Genomic DNA, 19,891 nt, shown 5'->3' with positions numbered 1-19,891 from the left:
AATTAAATATAATAAGGAATTACGGATTTAACGAAAGATTCAACACGTATCTCACCTCTTGCTCGCTTCGCTTGTATACGGATTCAACAAAAAGGTTCACCTCGTTTATGGAAGTATAAGGAATACTTATACTTTTCTTATTTCGTTTCTAGCTTGTATCGCTTTGTTCGTCGCTTTCTTTGTAAATTCTTCACTGGTTATCTAACACGTGTCATCGTAGGCGTCCAGTGGAAGAATAGGACGAGTGTCTTTGTTTAATAGGCCCAGCAGGGCGTTCTTAGCAACGGTTTAAAGAGTGGGGAGGGACGATAACAAAATTTCGATATTTTCAATATTTTCGAAATGATTGAGCCGCGTATTTCGAATATACGCTAAAAATCTATAATCTTTACAAATGGTACATAAATCGTTATTACGTTGAGTGCTTCACGAATTCTGAAGGAAATCCTCGTCAGGCTACACTGATTATTTAGTATTGAAAAAGAAGTATAACTTCAAAAAAAATCACAATAAATTCACATTGCACAATACGTTTCCAGTCTTTTATGCTATACTCTCCATATTTTTATAATTAATTACAGATTACCTATCACAATGATTACATATTATTATTATTATTATCATTATAATTTTCCTTGTTACTTTTTAATTTTCCTTGTAACTTTTTAATTTTCCTAGTTTATTTTTTAATTATTGTTATTATTATTACATTATTAGTATTATTATTATTAATTTTATTTTTACATAGAATATAGTTGATAAAGAAACCTGTTCCCCCCCGCCCTGCTTGATGATCAATAATATTCTCTAATGTAAGAAGATTATTTCTTTTTATTATTATATTTTTATTCTCATTTATTTATTTAATTTTTTACATAAATATATATATATATATATATATTTATAGCGTGACCAGGTAAAAAGGGGGAGGATTGAAAGTATAAAAAGATAAGCTACTAATCATTTTTTATTAAGTTAACAAAAAAAGAAAGGAAAAATATTTTCAATCGATCGATATATTATATATATAAGAAAGAATAAAAAAATATCGAAATATAGATATCAGTCCACATTAAATATAAGGGAGATATATCGAATTACTTCATGCATCAATGGCCATAGCATGGTGACAGAACTAGTTCCTGCTCGATCATGTAATTCAAGCAGCGCTGAGTACGATTAATACTTGGGTGGGTGAACCGCTCGAGAAAAAAAGAAAGGCAGAAGAAGAGAAAACTTCATGCCGTAAATTTGAAATCGCTTTGCCGCGCGTCGTAAATACCGACAAACTTCGTGGTGTCGTTTTAACAGATGCTCGGAAAAAAATCACTCCCATTACATTTCCCAAACGTGCCAAAAGAAGTATAACTTCAACAAAAATTATTTCCTAGTAAATCTCCATAGAAAATATACTTGTGGTTACTCATTCCTCTTCTACAATACAAATTAATTACAATCACTCACCCGTACTAAGAAATACATGTACAATAAATAAACTGTAGAAAAAATATATAATTTTAATGAGTAATTCCACAAAAAGAATTATTCTTGTGTTACTAATTTATTGGAATAATTACAACTAGCAACTCGTACTTATTAAAATCTTTTATCCTTGGCATGATTGAACATCGGAAGACTAAATTTTTTGACTCATTCGATACCAACTGTTATATTACATTTATGTGGCATTTTAAAATTAAAAAAACAGTGTAGGATTCGTGAAAAAATTGGGCCGTTGGACAGACTGGACCGGGACTCGAACCCGGATCTTCCGCTTTCCGGGCGACTGCTCTTTAACCAATTGAGCTATCCAGGGCCCACCGTCCAATCTCCTCACGAATGCCTATTTAAGTGTTTGGCCTGGAGGTGCTCGCATCCCACACTCTACCCCCCGCAACTTTACATTCGACCCCGAATGTTCGTCATTAGATCTTTTTCCAACGAACCGACAAACCAAAACCTGTGTCCAACCTCGATCTTTAATACAGACTTAAACCAACGCTGTATAACTTACACGAGGGTGCTATTCCCAATACAACCTCGATCTTTAATACAGACTTAACCACCAACGCTGTATAACTTACACGAGGATGGAAAACCTTGCCTAGTTCCTCAGCCAATCGTTCATGTCGCCACTGTGCGTCTTATGTCGGCCTAACCTCTCTTTCATAGATGTTCAACTTTAATTATTTTTCCTAAATTATTGCGCGGTCGTAGAAGTGTGACACGAAGCAAACCTCCATCCCGGACGAGCCCCCAAAATGTAGGATTCGTGAAAAAATTGGGCCGTTGGACAGACTGGACCGGGACTCGAACCCGGATCTTCCGCTTTCCGGGCGACTGCTCTTTAACCAATTGAGCTATCCAGGGCCCACCGTCCAATCTCCTCACGAATGCCTATTTAAGTGTTTGGCCTGGAGGTGCTCGCATCCCACAACAGTTAGACTTAGAATTTCTGCGATGTTTTCAAAACTTTCATACTTACTTCATAGCAAGTATTGTAGTCTGATGACTGGAGAATTCCTCGATTTGCTATTAAAGAAAATCTATCGAAGATCTACTAAAAATTTATTGACAATCCATCGAAAAATTTATTTCACATCTTCGAAAAAGCAGGAAATCCGTCGTCTTATCTGTAACATAAAATAGAACATAACGATAAGTTATCAACAATATAATCACAAATCATATGAAATAAAATCGAATAAAATGTAAATAAAAACGGATACTTACAATGCATTTCAATAGGATGAAGCTCAATTGCACCACGGCGATGCACCTCACGTGAATCTAATAACGTGTTATTAACGAAAATAAGAAACTTTAGATGAGTTTCTTATTGCGAAACCGAAATTAAATTATGCGGCGAACAACACTGATTCTAATTTACGTTTGATTATAATATGTTGTACGCTCGATCACTGACCCTACAACTAATTAAAAGACTGCTTTGCACGCAGTCAATTAAAAGAAAAAAATTTCACACTTAAAAAAGTAATAGACGCAATACATTTTTTTAATAAATAAGTAATACTTTTATTTTTATCCTATAAGAAAAAAATTCTTGAGGAAATCCTTAATATTCTACTTTTATCTTTGGTACATATCAACAAATATTTGAATCTATATTTGTTATAGAATTTTAAATAATTATATTTAATTTTTAATATACAAACACATGTGTGTGTCTTCAGAAGTGCATTTATAAATATATTTTAAAAGGCAGCCACTTAAGCTACTCAAGTTGAAGAAAATTAAAAAGGTTTTTTGTATGTTAAATCCAACGATGATCACCTGTAAGAAGAAGAAAACTATATTAATCATACAATCAAGTGATACAATAGCCTGACATATAAATCGTCCAATTCGCAGATGCACTTTTCAATTGAAATCTCTATTTATAGTTGCAATTAAATTAAATTTATACACGTGATTTTACATTTACGTAAAATATATAAAAAAAAAGATAAGTACAAATGTAAAGTTACTAAAAAAATTATATCTATTAATTATTATGAAATACTTTTAAACTACATTATATAGAAAAGAAAAATTACAAATTTAATAAAATACGATCAAAGTGAAAAATCTTTAAGACGAAACAAGAAAAGAGAAAAAAATTACTGTAATATTTACCGAACGTTATTTAAGCTTCAAAATTTAACAATATAAAAATTTTCAAATTTTTGACTCAAACTAACTAAACACATATGCATCTTTCTGACGATTTTAATACGAATTTGGTGTCCCAAGGAGATGGAATGGTCCATCATCTCCAATTACAACTACAAATTAATGACGAGCAAAAAAGTAATATAATAAAATATAAAATATGACTATATAGAGAGTTATTTTCGGAAAGTTCGAACTTGCTGTTAAACCTTTGAAAATAACTCAATAGTCTATGTAGTTGCCCTCTTCAGTCACAATTAAGTGGGGACCTCTTTGGCAATTAGCCTCTTCGGCATAATGCCCCTCTTCTTGCTTCATGCTCTAAACTCTGCTGTGAGGCTTTTTCTAAGCGCATTTTACAATATATTTCCTAAACAATCGCAGCCTAAAGAAATCCACAAATCGTTCAGCTACATTTACTCGACTGCCTCAACAGATATTTGATCTAATCGATGAACCTATTATTAACACTTTGTATTTAAAAAATTAAATAATATCAAACAAAAGCAGAAATTTAGTCATACATCTTATGGTCTTACTTTTTTACTCGACTACTTTTATCTTTACTCTACTTTATATTTACTATATATATGTAAAGAATATTCTTTAATTGATTTACCGCGTTAGTCGAAATCGTTGGTACGTACCTGACATACAGGTCAGCTGATGTAAAAGAGAGGGGGAATAGATAAGATAAGAGTTGCGAGATCAGTCGCGAGCGTTTACTTGAGCAGTAGGAACGATACGGTTTATAACGAACACTAAATGTCGTTTCTTCTCGTTACAGGTAAGAAATGTAAATATTAGTCACATAAGTTTGAAAATAAAAGTTTAAATCTTCTCGTTACAGAAACACAATTTTGTTTTTAACTGTACTCGACCTACACCATAAATAGTCTTATATATACATATATAACAAATGAAGTATTAAGTAGGAATTAATAAAGAGCAAAGCGTTAATATACTTAATATTAAGAGAGTAAGTTGTTAAGAAAAATTAGGATATTAAACATATTTTATTATAATCACCATACATACTACTTTAGATCTACTACTTCCTTCTAAACCTTACATTTTACTTTAAATCTCACCTTATACTTTAAATTTTGCTTCTTATCTTAAAACCTTGCTCTTCATCTTAAAACCATACTGTTCCTTTGTTGCCTATATATAAAAATTATCCTCTCTATCATCCTTTTGTTTTTTCCTCGGTTTCGGTTCGCGAATATTCGAGAGGATTCGGTACGACCATACATCAGGTGATAATTTCAATCGCCGCAATTTGACAACATGGCACACTCTTAAGCAACAAAGGAGTTATATTTAGTTTCTACTTTCTCTTTTCTTATACATATTATACTAAAATAAATCTAACAATCTCAACATAAGTATTCAACGTATTCAGCTATCTTCACTTTTAAAAAAAAAAATTAATTTTTATGAAAACGCAAAGACTTTGCAATCATTCGATACTGATTTATATATCGCGGTACAGAGTATCAGTAATATATGGAAAAAATAAAAGAAATACTTAAATGAGATAAATGAATCTAAAAGTTGCTGATACTTTGTATAATATCTGGAGAAAAAATTTTCCACTCCTGAGTGGAAATTACAATCGCACGACTTCTCCGATCTCTACCTACTTACAAATTAAATAAACATTCACACCTAAGTATGCTACCTGCCTGTCAATACCCATATTTAAAAAGAGCAAACATATGATACATATCCACCCACTCACTCTACGATTCTCACACCAGGGTGCAAAAGCCTAAATCAGAGAGTATGCCACAGGGCACCTCCGATACCCTAGTTAAAGTACGTTTTCTAAACTTATATGCAAATAGGTATACGTACCTTTTCTGTAATCGACTGCCAAGGCTAATGATTATTGCAAATATGACTAAATCAAACATACTAGTACATACTAGTATATATGCATACTAGAAATATACGAGTATATCAAAGTTTTCATAAATAAATGCGGTAACTCTACTATTCAAAACGATTTTATTACGAAAAAAAAATTAGAAAAATTTAATATAAATAGAAAAATATAAATATTCGTATTTTTCATACCATAAATGACTCTACAAGTAATACTCTGAGCATTGAATGATGCATTAATTAAAAACTATCGCGAAACGATCTACAACACACTCTACCTAGTACGCACATACAGGTGCAAAGTACATTGTGCAACCACTAGCACAATAACAGTCGCCAATAGGGGAAAAACTTGAAACTAAACCCATACTTACTGTTACTCACCTATACGTGTGACACCTGGGCACATGCATAGATGAGAACGCAGAAAGTATGGGGGGGGGGAGAAACGGGAGATTAGTCTATTAGAAACTGAAAATCCTGATCTAAAAGCCATAATTAACATACACAAACACATCAAAACATTTTATTTCATCTACACGGGTTAAGATTCTACAAGTCATTTGGATTTGACTTTTCGATTGTAAGAATTGTTAAATTTAATTTTTTAATTTTATTATTTTTATTTATTTATTCTTACTCCGCCCCTTTCGGGTTTGGAGGACTTCCCTTACAAGCTCCCTTCTACAATATCTTACAATACTTTGCCATTTACCATAAACATATATATATATATATATCATCCTAAATAAACTATATTACCAGCATATCAACTTAATACTAACAAATTCAACTTATTAACTGACTTAAAATAAAAACAAACAAAAATTATCTTAACAATCTTCTCTCAAACCCTCTCCGCTTCACTTCTCTTTCCTATCACTCGTTTTAATATTTCTGCCTCCTTCGCATCCTGACTTAGTATCTCTTCTATTCCAACCTCACTCCTCGTTACTTCACATGTTTCCAGTATGTGCATGTAATCTTCCTCTCCTTCATTGCACAATCTACACCTCTTCTCCTCCTCCCCTTTCCAAAACTCTCTGCTTTTGCATTCTGTTCGGCGATATTTACGTTGTTGGAATAATTTATATTGCGCGCGGAATAGGATAGTCGGCGTATGCGTTAATTAAGTTGCGAGGGCGCGCAAGGGCTGTCGAAATGCGTGCGGACACGCCTTACCATGCAAGAGGCAGGGGAGAGCGTCTTGAGGTGTGCGGGGGGAATAGGATGCGTGGGGCCGTGTGCACGCACGAGTCTCATTCTGGTGTTCACTCTGGTTTGAGCTACCAACAGTGTTTTTTCTCATCTTGCGCTTCTCATTATCTTGGCCTTTTGTTCTAGGCAACGTGAATAGAGCGTGTGTGAGTGAGTGAGGAGTGTGTGGAGTTTTTTGGTTTTTGTTCCCAACAGGCTCTCCACGTGGGCTTCTAGTCGGGCAGTTGTACGGATTTCTACAACCTGTCTCCAGGCTCCCCACGTGGGCGTTTAGCTGGCAAGGTGTAGCGAACTGTCTGCAACCTGCCGCCCGGCTCCTCACGTGGGCTTCTAGTCGGAGCGTTGTACCGTTTTATCCACAACTTGTCTCCAGGCTCCCCACGTGGGCCTGTGGCGAATTATGCTCTCCACGTGGGCTTCTAGTCGGGCAGTTGTACGGATATCTACAACCTGTCTCCAGGCTCCCCACGTGGGCGTATAGCTGGCCAGGTGTAGCGAATTGTCTGCAACCTGCCGCCCGGCTTCTCACGTGGGCTTCTAGTCGGAGCGTTGTACCGTTTTATCCGCAACTTGTCTCCAGGCTCCCCACGTGGGCTTGTGGCGAATTATCTGCGACCGGTCACCAGGCTACCAACGCGAGATAAGGTTCTGGCCAGACAGGCCATCGTTAGGTGCGGTAAGAAACCGCGTGCGTTCGATTGTCGTCTTGCGTCGGAAGCGAACGGTAAGAGAGCTCTCTAGCGTGCGACCAAAAGGTACCTCGCGTCGTTTATTCTATTAATATATTTTCTTTCAGCGTTTTGTTTGTAATTGTATGCTTCATCAGCTTATTGAATAAATTGTTCTCTTGCCCCGGCTTTTCTCTCAATTCCGTGAGAGTTTTTATGCCGAGTCAAGTAGCTTTGTGCCGTGTAAAAGTGTTTTGCTCATTTATCTATCCTGTCCTATCTCACTCATTCCAGCGTTAAACTGTTTAATAGAACTCATTGGGAGGGATTCGACCATTTTCTGGTCACATATATAATTGCTAGAAACACATTCATTCCCGCATCTGAATCTTGCTATTATTTTCCTATCCCTCGTTGACATATCCTTTTTCAAATACTCTGGTTCTTCCTCTACTCTTATATACTTGTATATCGCATTATACCTTGAGTTATTTATCTTATCCCTTCTCTCTTCCTTGAATTTCCTTTCCATGTTCAATAATATATTTTCTCTTACCTCCTCTTTGAACTCCATACCTCTCATATATCTTGATTCCTTTATTCTCTCTCTTCTTATTATTCCGACTCTCATCTTTGACTCTTTCCCTATTTTCTCTCTTTCTCTGTCTCTATCCCTTTCTCTTATACATTCCTTCACCAATTTTATATCCGAATCCCTTATCTTCTCTTCGAATTTTAACGCTCTTCTTAATGCTTTAATTCTCATTTTTTCATATTTACATTCTTCCTCCACTATATAATTTGGCGTATTACTATCTAACCCTAAGGTCCATTTCATATATCTTCTTTGTACACTTTCCAACCTCTCATCTTCCTCCCATTCCCATATTTCCGCTCCAAATAACGCTACACTCTCCACTAACGCTGTAAACAATTTCTTTCTTCTTTTGTAGCTTTCTTTTAAATATCCTTTCTCCTATACTCCACGCATTCTTCATTACGATTATTGCTTTCCTCTTACTCTCCTCCACGTGCCTCTCATTCCTTCCATTCTTCTGTAGTATATAACCTAGGTATCTTATCTCCTCCACTTCCTCTAATTCTCTATCACCCCACTTCCACAATCTATCCTTTCCTTTTCTTTTTTCAAATACTATAATTTTCGTTTTTGTTTCGCTTAATATCATCTTCTTCCTTTCCAGGTACTTCTTAAACCTTCCTAGCATACCTTTCAATTCTTCTTCTCTATCTGCAATCAATACAATATCGTCCGCATATGATACGCTCCACACCTTCTCGTTCCCAACTCTACATCCTCCTTCTTGCCCTTTTCTCATCTCCTCTTCTAAGTCCGCCATATACACATTAAACAGAGTTGGACTTAACGGGCATCCTTGTCTTACTCCCTTTTCCGTCAAAAATTCCTCCGCTTCTTCCTCTCCTACTTTGATTACATTTATTGTTTCTCTGTAAATGTCCATAATCTTTCTACTTAGCTTAAACCCCACCCCCATCTCCCTCAACCTTTCCTTTAATACTTCTCTGTCCACCCTGTCAAACGCCTCTCTAAGGTCAACAAAACATGCAAAATCTTTTCCTTTCGGTTTACTTAGCTTATCATCTACTATATGTTTAATTGTATATATTGCTTCTACTACTCCTCTCTTCTCTCTAAAACCAAACTGGCTCTCCGTTAATTTACCCTGTATCTTCTTCTTCAACATTTCATTCAACATACCAGCATATATTTTATATGCTGTGCAAGTTAATGTTACTCCTCTGTAATTTTCTATAATATCTTTATCCCCTTTTTTATAAATCATGCACATTGTCCCTCTTCTCCACTGTTCCGGTATTTCTCCCTCTTTCATATTTTCCTCAACAACTCCCACAGCGCTGTCTCCACCTCTTTTGGCATATATTTCCACACTTCATTCTCTAACTTATCCTCACCCGGTGCCTTTCCTAACTTAAGTTTATTGACCTGTCTCAATAATTCTTCCTTGTCCAATTCTTCTTGCTCCTCTATCTGCTGCCCTACCTCTTCCCTCCTCCATTCCCTCTGTTCTCTTCCCCTTCTTTCCTTTCCTCTTAACTTTTCCATGAAATGTTTTCTCCAATGTTCTAGCTTGATCTTTTTGCTTATCTCTTCTTTCCGCTTCTTTCTGAACCTATTAATATACCTCCATACCTCTCCTTCACCTGTTGCATTTTTTAACTTCTCCTCCTCTAAACTTTCAAACCTTTTCCTTTTTGCCTCACACCAATTCCTGTACTCTCTTTTTTTGCTTAAATAAAAACTCCTTTGTACTTCCTTTTTCCTCCATGACTTCAGAATTTTCCTTAATTCCCTCTTTTTTCCTTTCCATTCCTTATCATACCATTTTCTATCTCCCAACTTCCATGCCTTGACTCGCTTCTTCATTTTAGTACTGCGCTTTCTATTACCTCCTTTATCTCTTCCCACCTTCCCTCTATCTCCTCTTCTTTTCCCAACCAACCTTTACATCTTTCATGATACTGCTCAAACACCTCCCTGGACCAAATTCTTCTTTCTATCTCCTTTTCTACCTTCTCTTCCTCTGCCTTTAATTTTACTTCTTCCTCTAAATATACTTCTAATGGCATATGATCTGCCTCCGTTCTATGCCCTATTCTCATTTCCTTTATCTGGTCAAAAGCCTCCTGATTCCCAATTGCATAATCTATCACCGATTCCCCTCTGCTACCAATATATGAACTCTCCTTCCTCTCCTTTCTGCCCATTTACTATGCACCATCCTTCTTCTGCTATTTCCTTTACAAGTCTTCTTCCTTCCTCATTTATTGTCTCATCTTTTGACTGTCTTACTTTAACTCTCTTACTTTCCCTACCCGTTTCTTCTACCCATCCTCCCTCATTACCGGTTCTTGCATTCCAATCTCCCACTAACAAACACATCCTTTTTCCTTTGATTTACTTTTCCTCTTATAATTTCCATTGTCCTTACTATATCTTGGTTGTACACCCCTACTATTTTCCAAATCTGTCCTCCCTGCCTTATCTCCTGCATAACTATATTCTCACTCCAAACCTCAAATTTCCTACCCATCACCCTTTTACTAATTCCTACTATTATTCCTCCTTTTGCTCTGCCTTTACTATAATTTCTTGATGCTGCTACACATTTCCACTCAAACTTTCTTGGCAACTTCCCTTCTAACCCTGCCCATTTATCTTTCTCCAACCATGTCTCTACTAATATTACCACCTCAAAACCACTCAGATACTTCCACACTTCCCTGTCCTTACTTAACACCCCCGCTATATTCCACACACACATACTCATTCTTTTTTTACTCTCCTCCCCCTCCTCTTTATCTTCCTGTTCATCTCAATCCTTCCTTCTCTCCTTTCCCTCCTCCACAAACTCCCCCCTCCACTCGTCATACCTCATCCATCTATCTTCTATTAAGATCTTCATATAACCTACTCTAGCTCTTTTTCCTTTATACCTCTGTTCTCTTGCCTTATCTAAAATCATCCTCTGGATCTCCCTTTCCTTTATCGTCATGTCCCTATCTATATACACTCCTCTTTCTAAGTACTTCTTATTCCTCATTATCTGCTCCCTCATTTCCTTATTCTCCAGCTTTACTACCACTAACTTTTTCTCCCTCTGCCCCTTACTCACTCTTACTTCTGTAGCTTTCTCCACTTTAACCTTTACTTTAATATTCTTTTCGATAAACTCCTCCCCCTTTTTTTCCAAATTTTCCTTCTCCACGTTTGTACTCCTTATCATTATATTATTCCTTCTCTTCTCTCTCACATCTTTCCTTATCCCATTCCAGCCTGTACATTCTCTGTTCCAGTGATTTCTTTTCCTCCATCCTTTGTTGCCTTTTTATCATCCACAATTTCTTCTCCTCTTTCCATTCCTCTTCCCTTTTTTCTAAAATACTAATCAAACTTTCTAATTTCCTTTCCATTCTACCCAACTTCTCATTCATCTCTCTGCTATCCTGGTTCTCCTTCTCGAAGCATAACCTCGTCTGTTCCATCTCCTTTTTGTCTGCATTACTCCTTGTTTTTATATTTCCGCTCGTTTTACCATTCATCTTAATAACTCTCCTTGACCTGTCAGAAATCTTCTTTATCGACTCTTCCACCAACGCTTTCTCCTCTATCCTAACCTCACTCTATCAGGCGTCCTCCCTCTTATACCCTTTTTCTTCCACTCTACACTCTCTTAATCCTTACAGACCTCTTAAACTTCTTCCTTTACTTTACCTTTCCTTCTCTATTCCAGTTGTTCCTCCTTTTACCCTTTACTCTTCCACTTATCATTCTTTTTCTGGGATCTTTCATCCACACGACCACTCTTTCTCGCGCTCCTACCGGAAGTCTAATTTTTTAATATTTAGGAATTTTAAAAGAGAAAAATAAATATATATAAACAACTTCGGACGACTCCTTTCATTAAGTTGGCTGTTCTAATAAAAGAACTGGGCTTTGAGCAACTACTTAATTGCTATAATCTGTCCGTCTTGCTTATTTATTTATAATATCGAAGTATCGATATATCAAAATTAATAATAAATAATTATTTATTTAAATAATTACAACCAGTAATTATGCCGATTAGGTCCTTACATCCTCGACATGACTGAGCACCGGAAGGACTTTAAATTTTTAAACTCACGACATAAGAAGATCTACGATGGTTCCAAAATACATCTTTGAAAGGAAAAATACGCACGTAAGAATTTATATTTCTTTTGCGTAACAAAACATTTTTTTCGCAGCCTATACGGCTTACAATATTCCGCGTTTGTTTGTGATGGATACTTTCTTTTAGACACATTTTTATAACGATAGTAATAGGCATTACACTTCTCTGCATTAGTTTTAGAAATCTCGAAAACAGAAACAAGAATTTAAATGTGTACTGATACTGGTCAAAAAGCTGCAAGAGATTATAGTTTACTAAGAATTATTGTAGAAAATAATTTATAAATAGCTAAGATGCATTCATTTTTCAAGACTTTTGATAGAATATTAATGCACATGGTTTCTTCACAGTGTGAATAACAAGAAGACAGTGTCTTCCAAAATCTTTCATGATTTCAGTGTCGTCTGCTTCTTCTTATTGTTGTTGAAAATAGTGTGTGCACTCTCTTCCAGTAAAATGATTGATCACCTATGCGGAGAGAACAAGTTTTCTACTGCTTTGAATAAACATTTTTTAAAAGAATTATAATATTTGTTTCTTTCAGAAGCAAGATTATTATTTTTACCTTTTAACAGATTCATAACTCCGCCTGCATGATCACTGGGAGGATCGAGATCAGCGATCATGTTGCCGGTCCTAAGCCCGGGAAAAGGAGGAAGGTTGTTGGATCAGGCTAGCTCCCTACCCAACGTAAAAAAAAAATTTTGCTCATAGAAACGAAATATTGCCTCGGAATAGGACGGACTCACAGATGACGACCCAAGCAAGAAAAAGGACAAAGAGTTGGAAAAAAGAACACATAATGCGTCTGGCTACCTGGAACATCAAGTCATTTAATAATAAAGATCAAGAAACCCTAAAAGAATTGAAAGATAATAAAATTGATATATGCGCTTTACAAGAAACCAAAAAGAAAGGCAAAGGACAAATACAATACGACGACTACTTAGTGATCTATAGTGGTGTAGAAAAACAATTCAGGGCAAAAGAAGGGGTAGCCATCGCAGTATCCAAGAAATATAAAAACAACATGCAAGAGTGTGATTACATATCTTCACGAATATTAGTGGTAAAAATGAAAACAGAAGACCAAAAATTAAATATAGTGTCAATTTATGCACCAGAAGATAACAAACCAAAAGAAGAAAGAGAAGCCTTCTACGACCAGACACAAAATATAGTCGGATTATTACCAAATAACCAACAAATAATAATCCTTGGAGATTTTAACGCCCGCATCGGAAATGAAATAATACCTGGAATTAAACAAAGGTTCAACGAAAATGTGTTAAATGATAATGGAGAACTTATGACACAATTGTGCACATTTAACGAGCTTAGGATTAACAACACATTATATAACCACAAAGAGCAATACAAACTCACATACAGCAACACCAGAGGCTTCAGGTCCACAATTGATTATATTGTTACCAATAGATACGTCCAACCACACCAAATACTAGATATCAGGACGTTAAATTCCGCGAATGTAGGAAGCGATTATAGCCTGCTACTAGCAAAAATAAGAATGAAGTTTAAACCCCAAAGCAACCTTGCCCGAGCAACCCAAGAACCGAAAATAAACATCGAATCACTATGGAACTTACCAACTAAACAACTATATGAGAACAGGTTGAAGGATAAAATCGAAATAAACCCAATAAAAGAAGAGGATAATATAAACACAGCCTGGAAGAAACTAAAAACTAACATTTTAGAAGCTGCATATGAAGCCCTGGGAACACAAGCTGTAAAAAACCGGGCTAGAATGATCAAAACTCCTTCATTCCGCCCAGAGATTAAGGAAATATGCAAAAAAAAGAAAATAGCATACCTTAATTATAGGACATTACGAACACCTGAATCATACGAAATGTATAGACGAATCCGGAATCAAACAGCGACATTAGTAAGGCAAACAAAACAACATCATTGGGAGATTTTTTCGAAGAGAATGGAGAGTGACTTCTATGGACTCCAAAAACAAATCTGGCGATTTATTAGAAATCAAAGAAAGGAGGTCAACGAAATGGTCGAAACAAATCAGATCACAAGAGAAACCTGGATTAACTACTTAACAGAGCTCTATAAATCAGAAGAACCTCAAGTGGAACTAAATACGCCAGAAATAATAACTAAAAGCGACATACAAATTGAGTCCAGTGATGTAGAAACAGCTATTCGAAAACTAAAGAATAGGAAGAGCCCAGGGCAAGATGGCATTCCAAACGAACTGCTAAAATATGGTTGCCAACGTCTCACACAACAGTTAACATTCCTAATACAAAAAATACTATACCAACACAGAATACCTGACGAATGGCGAACTAGTACAACTATAGTTATGTTTAAAAAAGGAGACAAAAAGCTGCCTACAAACTACAGGGGAATAAATCTTTTAAACATTTCGTTGAAACTAACAACAAAGGTTATAACGAATAAAATTAACAGCTTAACGAATCTAGAAGACGAACAACAGGGATTCAGATCAGGCAGATCGTGCACAGACGCGGTTTTCATCATAAGACAGATAACAGAAAAATCAATTGAATACAACAGACCAGCATATGTGTGTTTCATTGATCTGGAAAAGGCATTCGACCGACTGCAGTTAAAGGATGTTATACACCTCCTCTATAACCGGCAAATTCCGAATAATCTTATCAAGACCGTAGAGGACATCTATAAAAACAATAAGATCCAAGCAAAGATAAATGGTGCCTTGACTGAACCGATTGATGCAGGTCGTGGTATCCGACAAGGGGATTCCCTAAGTCCCCTGCTCTTTAACATCATTATGGACGAAATAATAAGAAATGTAAGACTGCTAAAAGGATATAAAATGGGCAACGAAGAAATAACCATCCTATGCTATGCTGATGACGCTGTATTAGTGGCCGAAAATGAGGATGATCTACAACGTCTACTACACCGATTTAACTGCATAGCCAAATCATTCAAAATGAAGATATCGGCCCAGAAAACTAAATGCATGACAACGTCAAAGACGTCATTAAGGTGCAAACTGGAAATTGAAGGGAAAGTTACTTAGCAGGAAATGAGATTTAAGTACCTAGGAATAGAAATCTCAGGGTATGGTGATGTTGAAGCAGAGGTAAGAGAACAGACAATGAAGGCATCCAGAATAGCGGGTTGTTTGAATGACACAATATGGCGAAACAAAAACATCGACATAGAGACCAAAGCAAGAATTTACAAGACAATGGTAAGACCTATTATGTCACATACCGCAGAAACTCGACCAGACACGGCGAAAACGAAACAGTTACTAGAGACAACCGAAATGAGAGTGCTTCGCAGAATAGTTGGAAAAACACTACTGGATCGAGAGAGAAGCGAAGATATAAGAAGAACATGCAAAGTGGAAAACATCAACGAGTGGATACTAAGAAAAAAAAAGAATGGAACGAACATATTAGCAGAATGGACAACGGAAGAATCGTCAGAATTGCACGGGATAAGTCACCGGTTGGCCACAGAAGCACGGGGCGCCCACGAAAACGATGGTGCGACAATTTAACAGTGCAATAGGCAGAAAAACGTCGTTAGAAAACAGGCAACTTGCCTAAACTAAAGAATGAAGAAGAAGAAGAAGAACAGATTCATGTCTTACTTATTTCTTGTAACTGTGGTTGAATTCTATTCGCATAATAATTCACATGAAATCTCTACGAAGGAGACATAATATAAAAGAAATTTTTATATCGTTAACCATTAGAAAATGAAATTTATATGCATAGATCTGATGCTGGAATGGAGTCTTTTTCTTGGATGTATTACGGTATTTGAAAGGAATAAAAAATGTAGAGCCGCATACTTAGCTAAAACTATTTAAGAAAGTAGCTTATGTATGAAATATAAAAAATATAAAAAGAGAAGCAAAGTACCATAAATTGAATTAAAATATAATATAATACATATATTTTACTCGGTAAAGTTCTTTTACTGAACAGAATATTGCTATTCTACGTATTATTGTCTATTATATTATCAGGACAAAGAGAACGATTGTAATTCATCGGTATTCTTTGATTAAAATCAGAAAATTGTCATCATATGGGTAAGGCATAAAAAATCGCACAGCATGTTATCTAGTTTATTCATTTTCACCCTAAATTGATAATCACTATAGAGAAGAAATGAAACGAATTAAAACTAATAAATAATACATAAATCAGTTAACTTAAAAAACTGATAAATATTAATACATACCTCAATTAACTTCAAAAAAGACTTTTATTACTAATATTCACAAATAATCAATGTTTTTGAAGATATATATTTTTGAAGATATTCACAGTTTTTTAATATCAATCATCACTGTATGTAATGATTAAAATAAACCAGAGGATAAATAGGACGTGTCTTTGTTAATGGAGTCAGCAGGACGTGCTTAGCAACGCCTTGAAGAGTGGGGAGGCGCAATAACAACATTTCAATATTCTCACTATTCTCAAATATTCTTAAAATGATTAAGTCGCGTATTTCGAACATACGCTAAAAATTTATAATCATTACAAACGGTATATAAATTGTTATCACTACAGGAATTCTAAAGGAAATCCTCGTCACGCCACGCTCGTTATTTAGTATTGAAAAAGAAGTATATCTTCAAAACAAAAACAATATCATTCACATCGCACGATACGTTTCCAGTCTTTTATGCCACACTCTCCATATTTTTATAATTAATTTCAGATCAACTATCACAATGTTTACAAGTTGTTGTTATTGTTATTGTTGTTGTTGTTATTGTTATTGTTGTTATTGTTATTGTTGTTGTTGTTATTGTTATTGTTGTTATTATTATTGTTATTGTTATTATTATTATTGTTATTATTATTATTGTTATTGTTATTATTGTTATTGTTATTATTATTATTGTTATTGTTATTATTGTTATTGTTATTATTATTATTGTTATTGTTATTATTGTTGTTGTTATTATTATTGTTATTATTGTTATTGTTGTTATTATTATTGTTATTGTTATTATTATTATTATTATTATTATTATTATTATTATTATTATTATTATTATTAATTTTCCTTGTTACTATTTTTATTTTTAATTAATATTATTACTATTATATTATTATTATTATCATTAATAATTTTCCTTGTTAAATTTTAATTTTCCTTGTTTATTTTTAAGATAATGTTATTATTATTATATCATTATTATTATTGTTGAACAACCGACGCCTTGTATCGGTACTCCGGTGGTTTTTTTGTCGTTGAAAATGCACTTATAGATGGATGTTAGGAATCGTTTATTTATGAGGAATGAGGGTAGGTGAAAATAAATTAAAATATATTTTTTGAGCCCAGTCAGTACTAATAAGTACGATTTATTTGGCTCGTTGCAGGGAAAAGCCTTTCGGCATAAAAACCCTGGTTGAAATACAGTTGATGCTGATGTGTCGCTGGCTTGCCTATCGGCAGCTATCGCTGATGATGTTAATCCAAAGGCAGAATATAATTCTGACCACGTGGCCTTCTTTTCTCTTGTTCCTTTGTTCCGCTGATGTAATAGTAGCGCAGGAGTGTAGTTCTCTTTGATGTAATCGCTCGCAGGTCTCGTGGTAGAATAGCATTGAAGCGTGAAAGCATGCGGCTTTTATAGAAAAAGACGATGCAACGCGCGGACCAATTACCGAAAAGTTAGATAACGTAGCTGTCGATGCATATGATTAGACTAATAGAAATGGTGGGAGAACGCGTGCTAGAAGAACGAAAGCGCCCTGCAAGGAGTTCGCTGCGCTCCTTTGTTACACCGTAACTAAGATGTTTCTTTGTCGCTATATCTCGGCACGCGTCGATACGTCTCGAAACGTCCAGATGATTCTCACTCACTCGCTTGCGTAGGATTACGCAACAATTATTATTATAAATTTTCTTCTTAGGTAAAATATAGTTGATAAAGAAACCTGTTCCCCCCTCCTTGCTTGATGATCGATAATATTCTCTAATGAAAGCTGATTATTTTTCTTTTATTATTATAATTTTATTCATTTATTTATTAATTTAATTTTATAAATATATGTAGGATTCGTGAAAAAATTGGGCCGTTGGACAGACTGGACCGGGACTCGAACCCGAATCTTCCGCTTTCCGGGCGACTGCTCTTAACCATTGAGCTATCCAGGGCCTACCGTCCAATCTCCTCACGAATGCCTATTTAAGTGTTTAGCTTGGAGGTGCTCACATCCCACATTCTACCCCCCTGCAACTACATTCGACCCCGAATGTTCGTTATTGGAAAACCTCTTCCTTGAACCATCTATCCTTCTTCGTCGTACACGTCTTACTTTACGTCTTACTTTTACGTCTTTACTTTACGTCTTTACTTTTTACGTCTTACTTTACATCTTTATTTTACATCTTTTACTTTACGTCTTACTTTACGTCTTTAATCCTGAACGCATTGCTGGGCCGCCTAAAAGCCGTCTGCCTAGTTCCCCAGCCAATCGTTCACGTCGCCACTAATACGTCTTTACGTCAGCCTAACCTCTCTTTGATAGATGTTCAACTTTTAATTATTTTTCCCTAATTGTTGCACGGTCGTAGAAGCGTGACACAAAGCAAACCTCCATCCCGGACGAGCCCCCAAAATGTAGGATTCGTGAAAAAATTGGGCCGTTGGACAGACTGGACCGGGACTCGAACCCGGATCTTCCGCTTTCCGGGCGACTGCTCTTTAACCAATTGAGCTATTCCAGGACCCACTGTCCAATCTCCTCACGAACGCCTACTTAAGTGTTTGGCTTGGAGGTGCTCGCATCCCACATATATATATAGCGTGACCTGGTAAAAAAGGAGAGGATTGGAAGCATAAGAATATAAGCTACTAATTATTATTATTTATTTATTTAACAAAAAAAAAGAAAGGAATCATATTTTTAATCGATCGATATATATATAAGAAAGAACTGAAATCATCCAATGCAAAAAATGTCAAAGATTCGGGCATGTAGCGTCCAATTGTAACATGGGGTACCGATGCGTCAAATGTGACGAGAACTACGAGCCAGGTCAATGCAAAATCAACAAACAAAACAAAGAGATAAATAGAGAAATCCTCTTCTATGTATTGTACAATAATCATGGACACCCTGCATCGTACAAAGGCTGCCCGAAGAGATTAGCATTGCTAAACAAAATCAAAGAAAAGAAACGAGTAGAACAAGAAAGGATGCAACATAAAATCATACAAATGAATAACTATGTGAGATCTAACCTCCGATATTTTGAAGTCGTAAAAAACAACCCGACAAACAACAGAGTGGGTCGCAGAGAAGCATTCGCCACTATTGTTATCCAAAACCTCCAACCTATAACAGAAACACAAGGGATTTCAGAAATAGCCGAAGACGTTAAGAAGACTCTCATAGAGGTCTTCCAAAAGCAATTTGACTGGCCTAAAGAGAGAGTCATCGAAAATTCAAGACGTATGGACGTTCTTTTTGATATCATCGAACAAAATGACAATGGACACGCATATTAATAAAAAAATAAAAAACCGACAGCAAAGACTGAACATAGTCAGCATAAATGTAAACTCGCTCATACAAAACTAAAGAAGAGCAACTCTTCTTAAATTCATGAAAACACATAAACCTGACATCATTCTCATAAGTAAAACCAAGCTTAATAGCATCCATAAAATATCATTCCAAAACTACGACATCATAAGAACGGACA

General features: G+C 35.6%; 1 protein-coding gene across 1 annotated transcript; it reads right to left on the bottom strand.

Moving 5' to 3' along the window:
• Positions 1–7,710: 7,710 nt before the first annotated feature.
• LOC122519375 (trichohyalin-like) lies at positions 7,711–8,929 on the bottom strand. The gene is made up of 2 exons (XM_043638779.1): positions 8,470–8,929; positions 7,711–8,342 (listed from the first exon to the last, which is right to left on the bottom strand). The coding sequence occupies exons 1-2, from the start codon at positions 8,927–8,929 to the stop codon at positions 7,711–7,713; spliced, it is 1,092 nt and encodes a 363-aa protein (XP_043494714.1).
• Positions 8,930–19,891: the final 10,962 nt, after the last annotated feature.

The sequence above is a fragment of the Polistes fuscatus genome, unplaced genomic scaffold (assembly GCF_010416935.1).
Source record: "Polistes fuscatus isolate 324 unplaced genomic scaffold, CU_Pfus_HIC Scaffold3, whole genome shotgun sequence".
In the NCBI taxonomy this organism is placed as follows: domain Eukaryota; kingdom Metazoa; phylum Arthropoda; class Insecta; order Hymenoptera; family Vespidae; genus Polistes; species Polistes fuscatus.
Note: the sequence above shows the minus strand (reverse complement) of the source record. Positions and strands in the feature narration are given on the sequence as shown.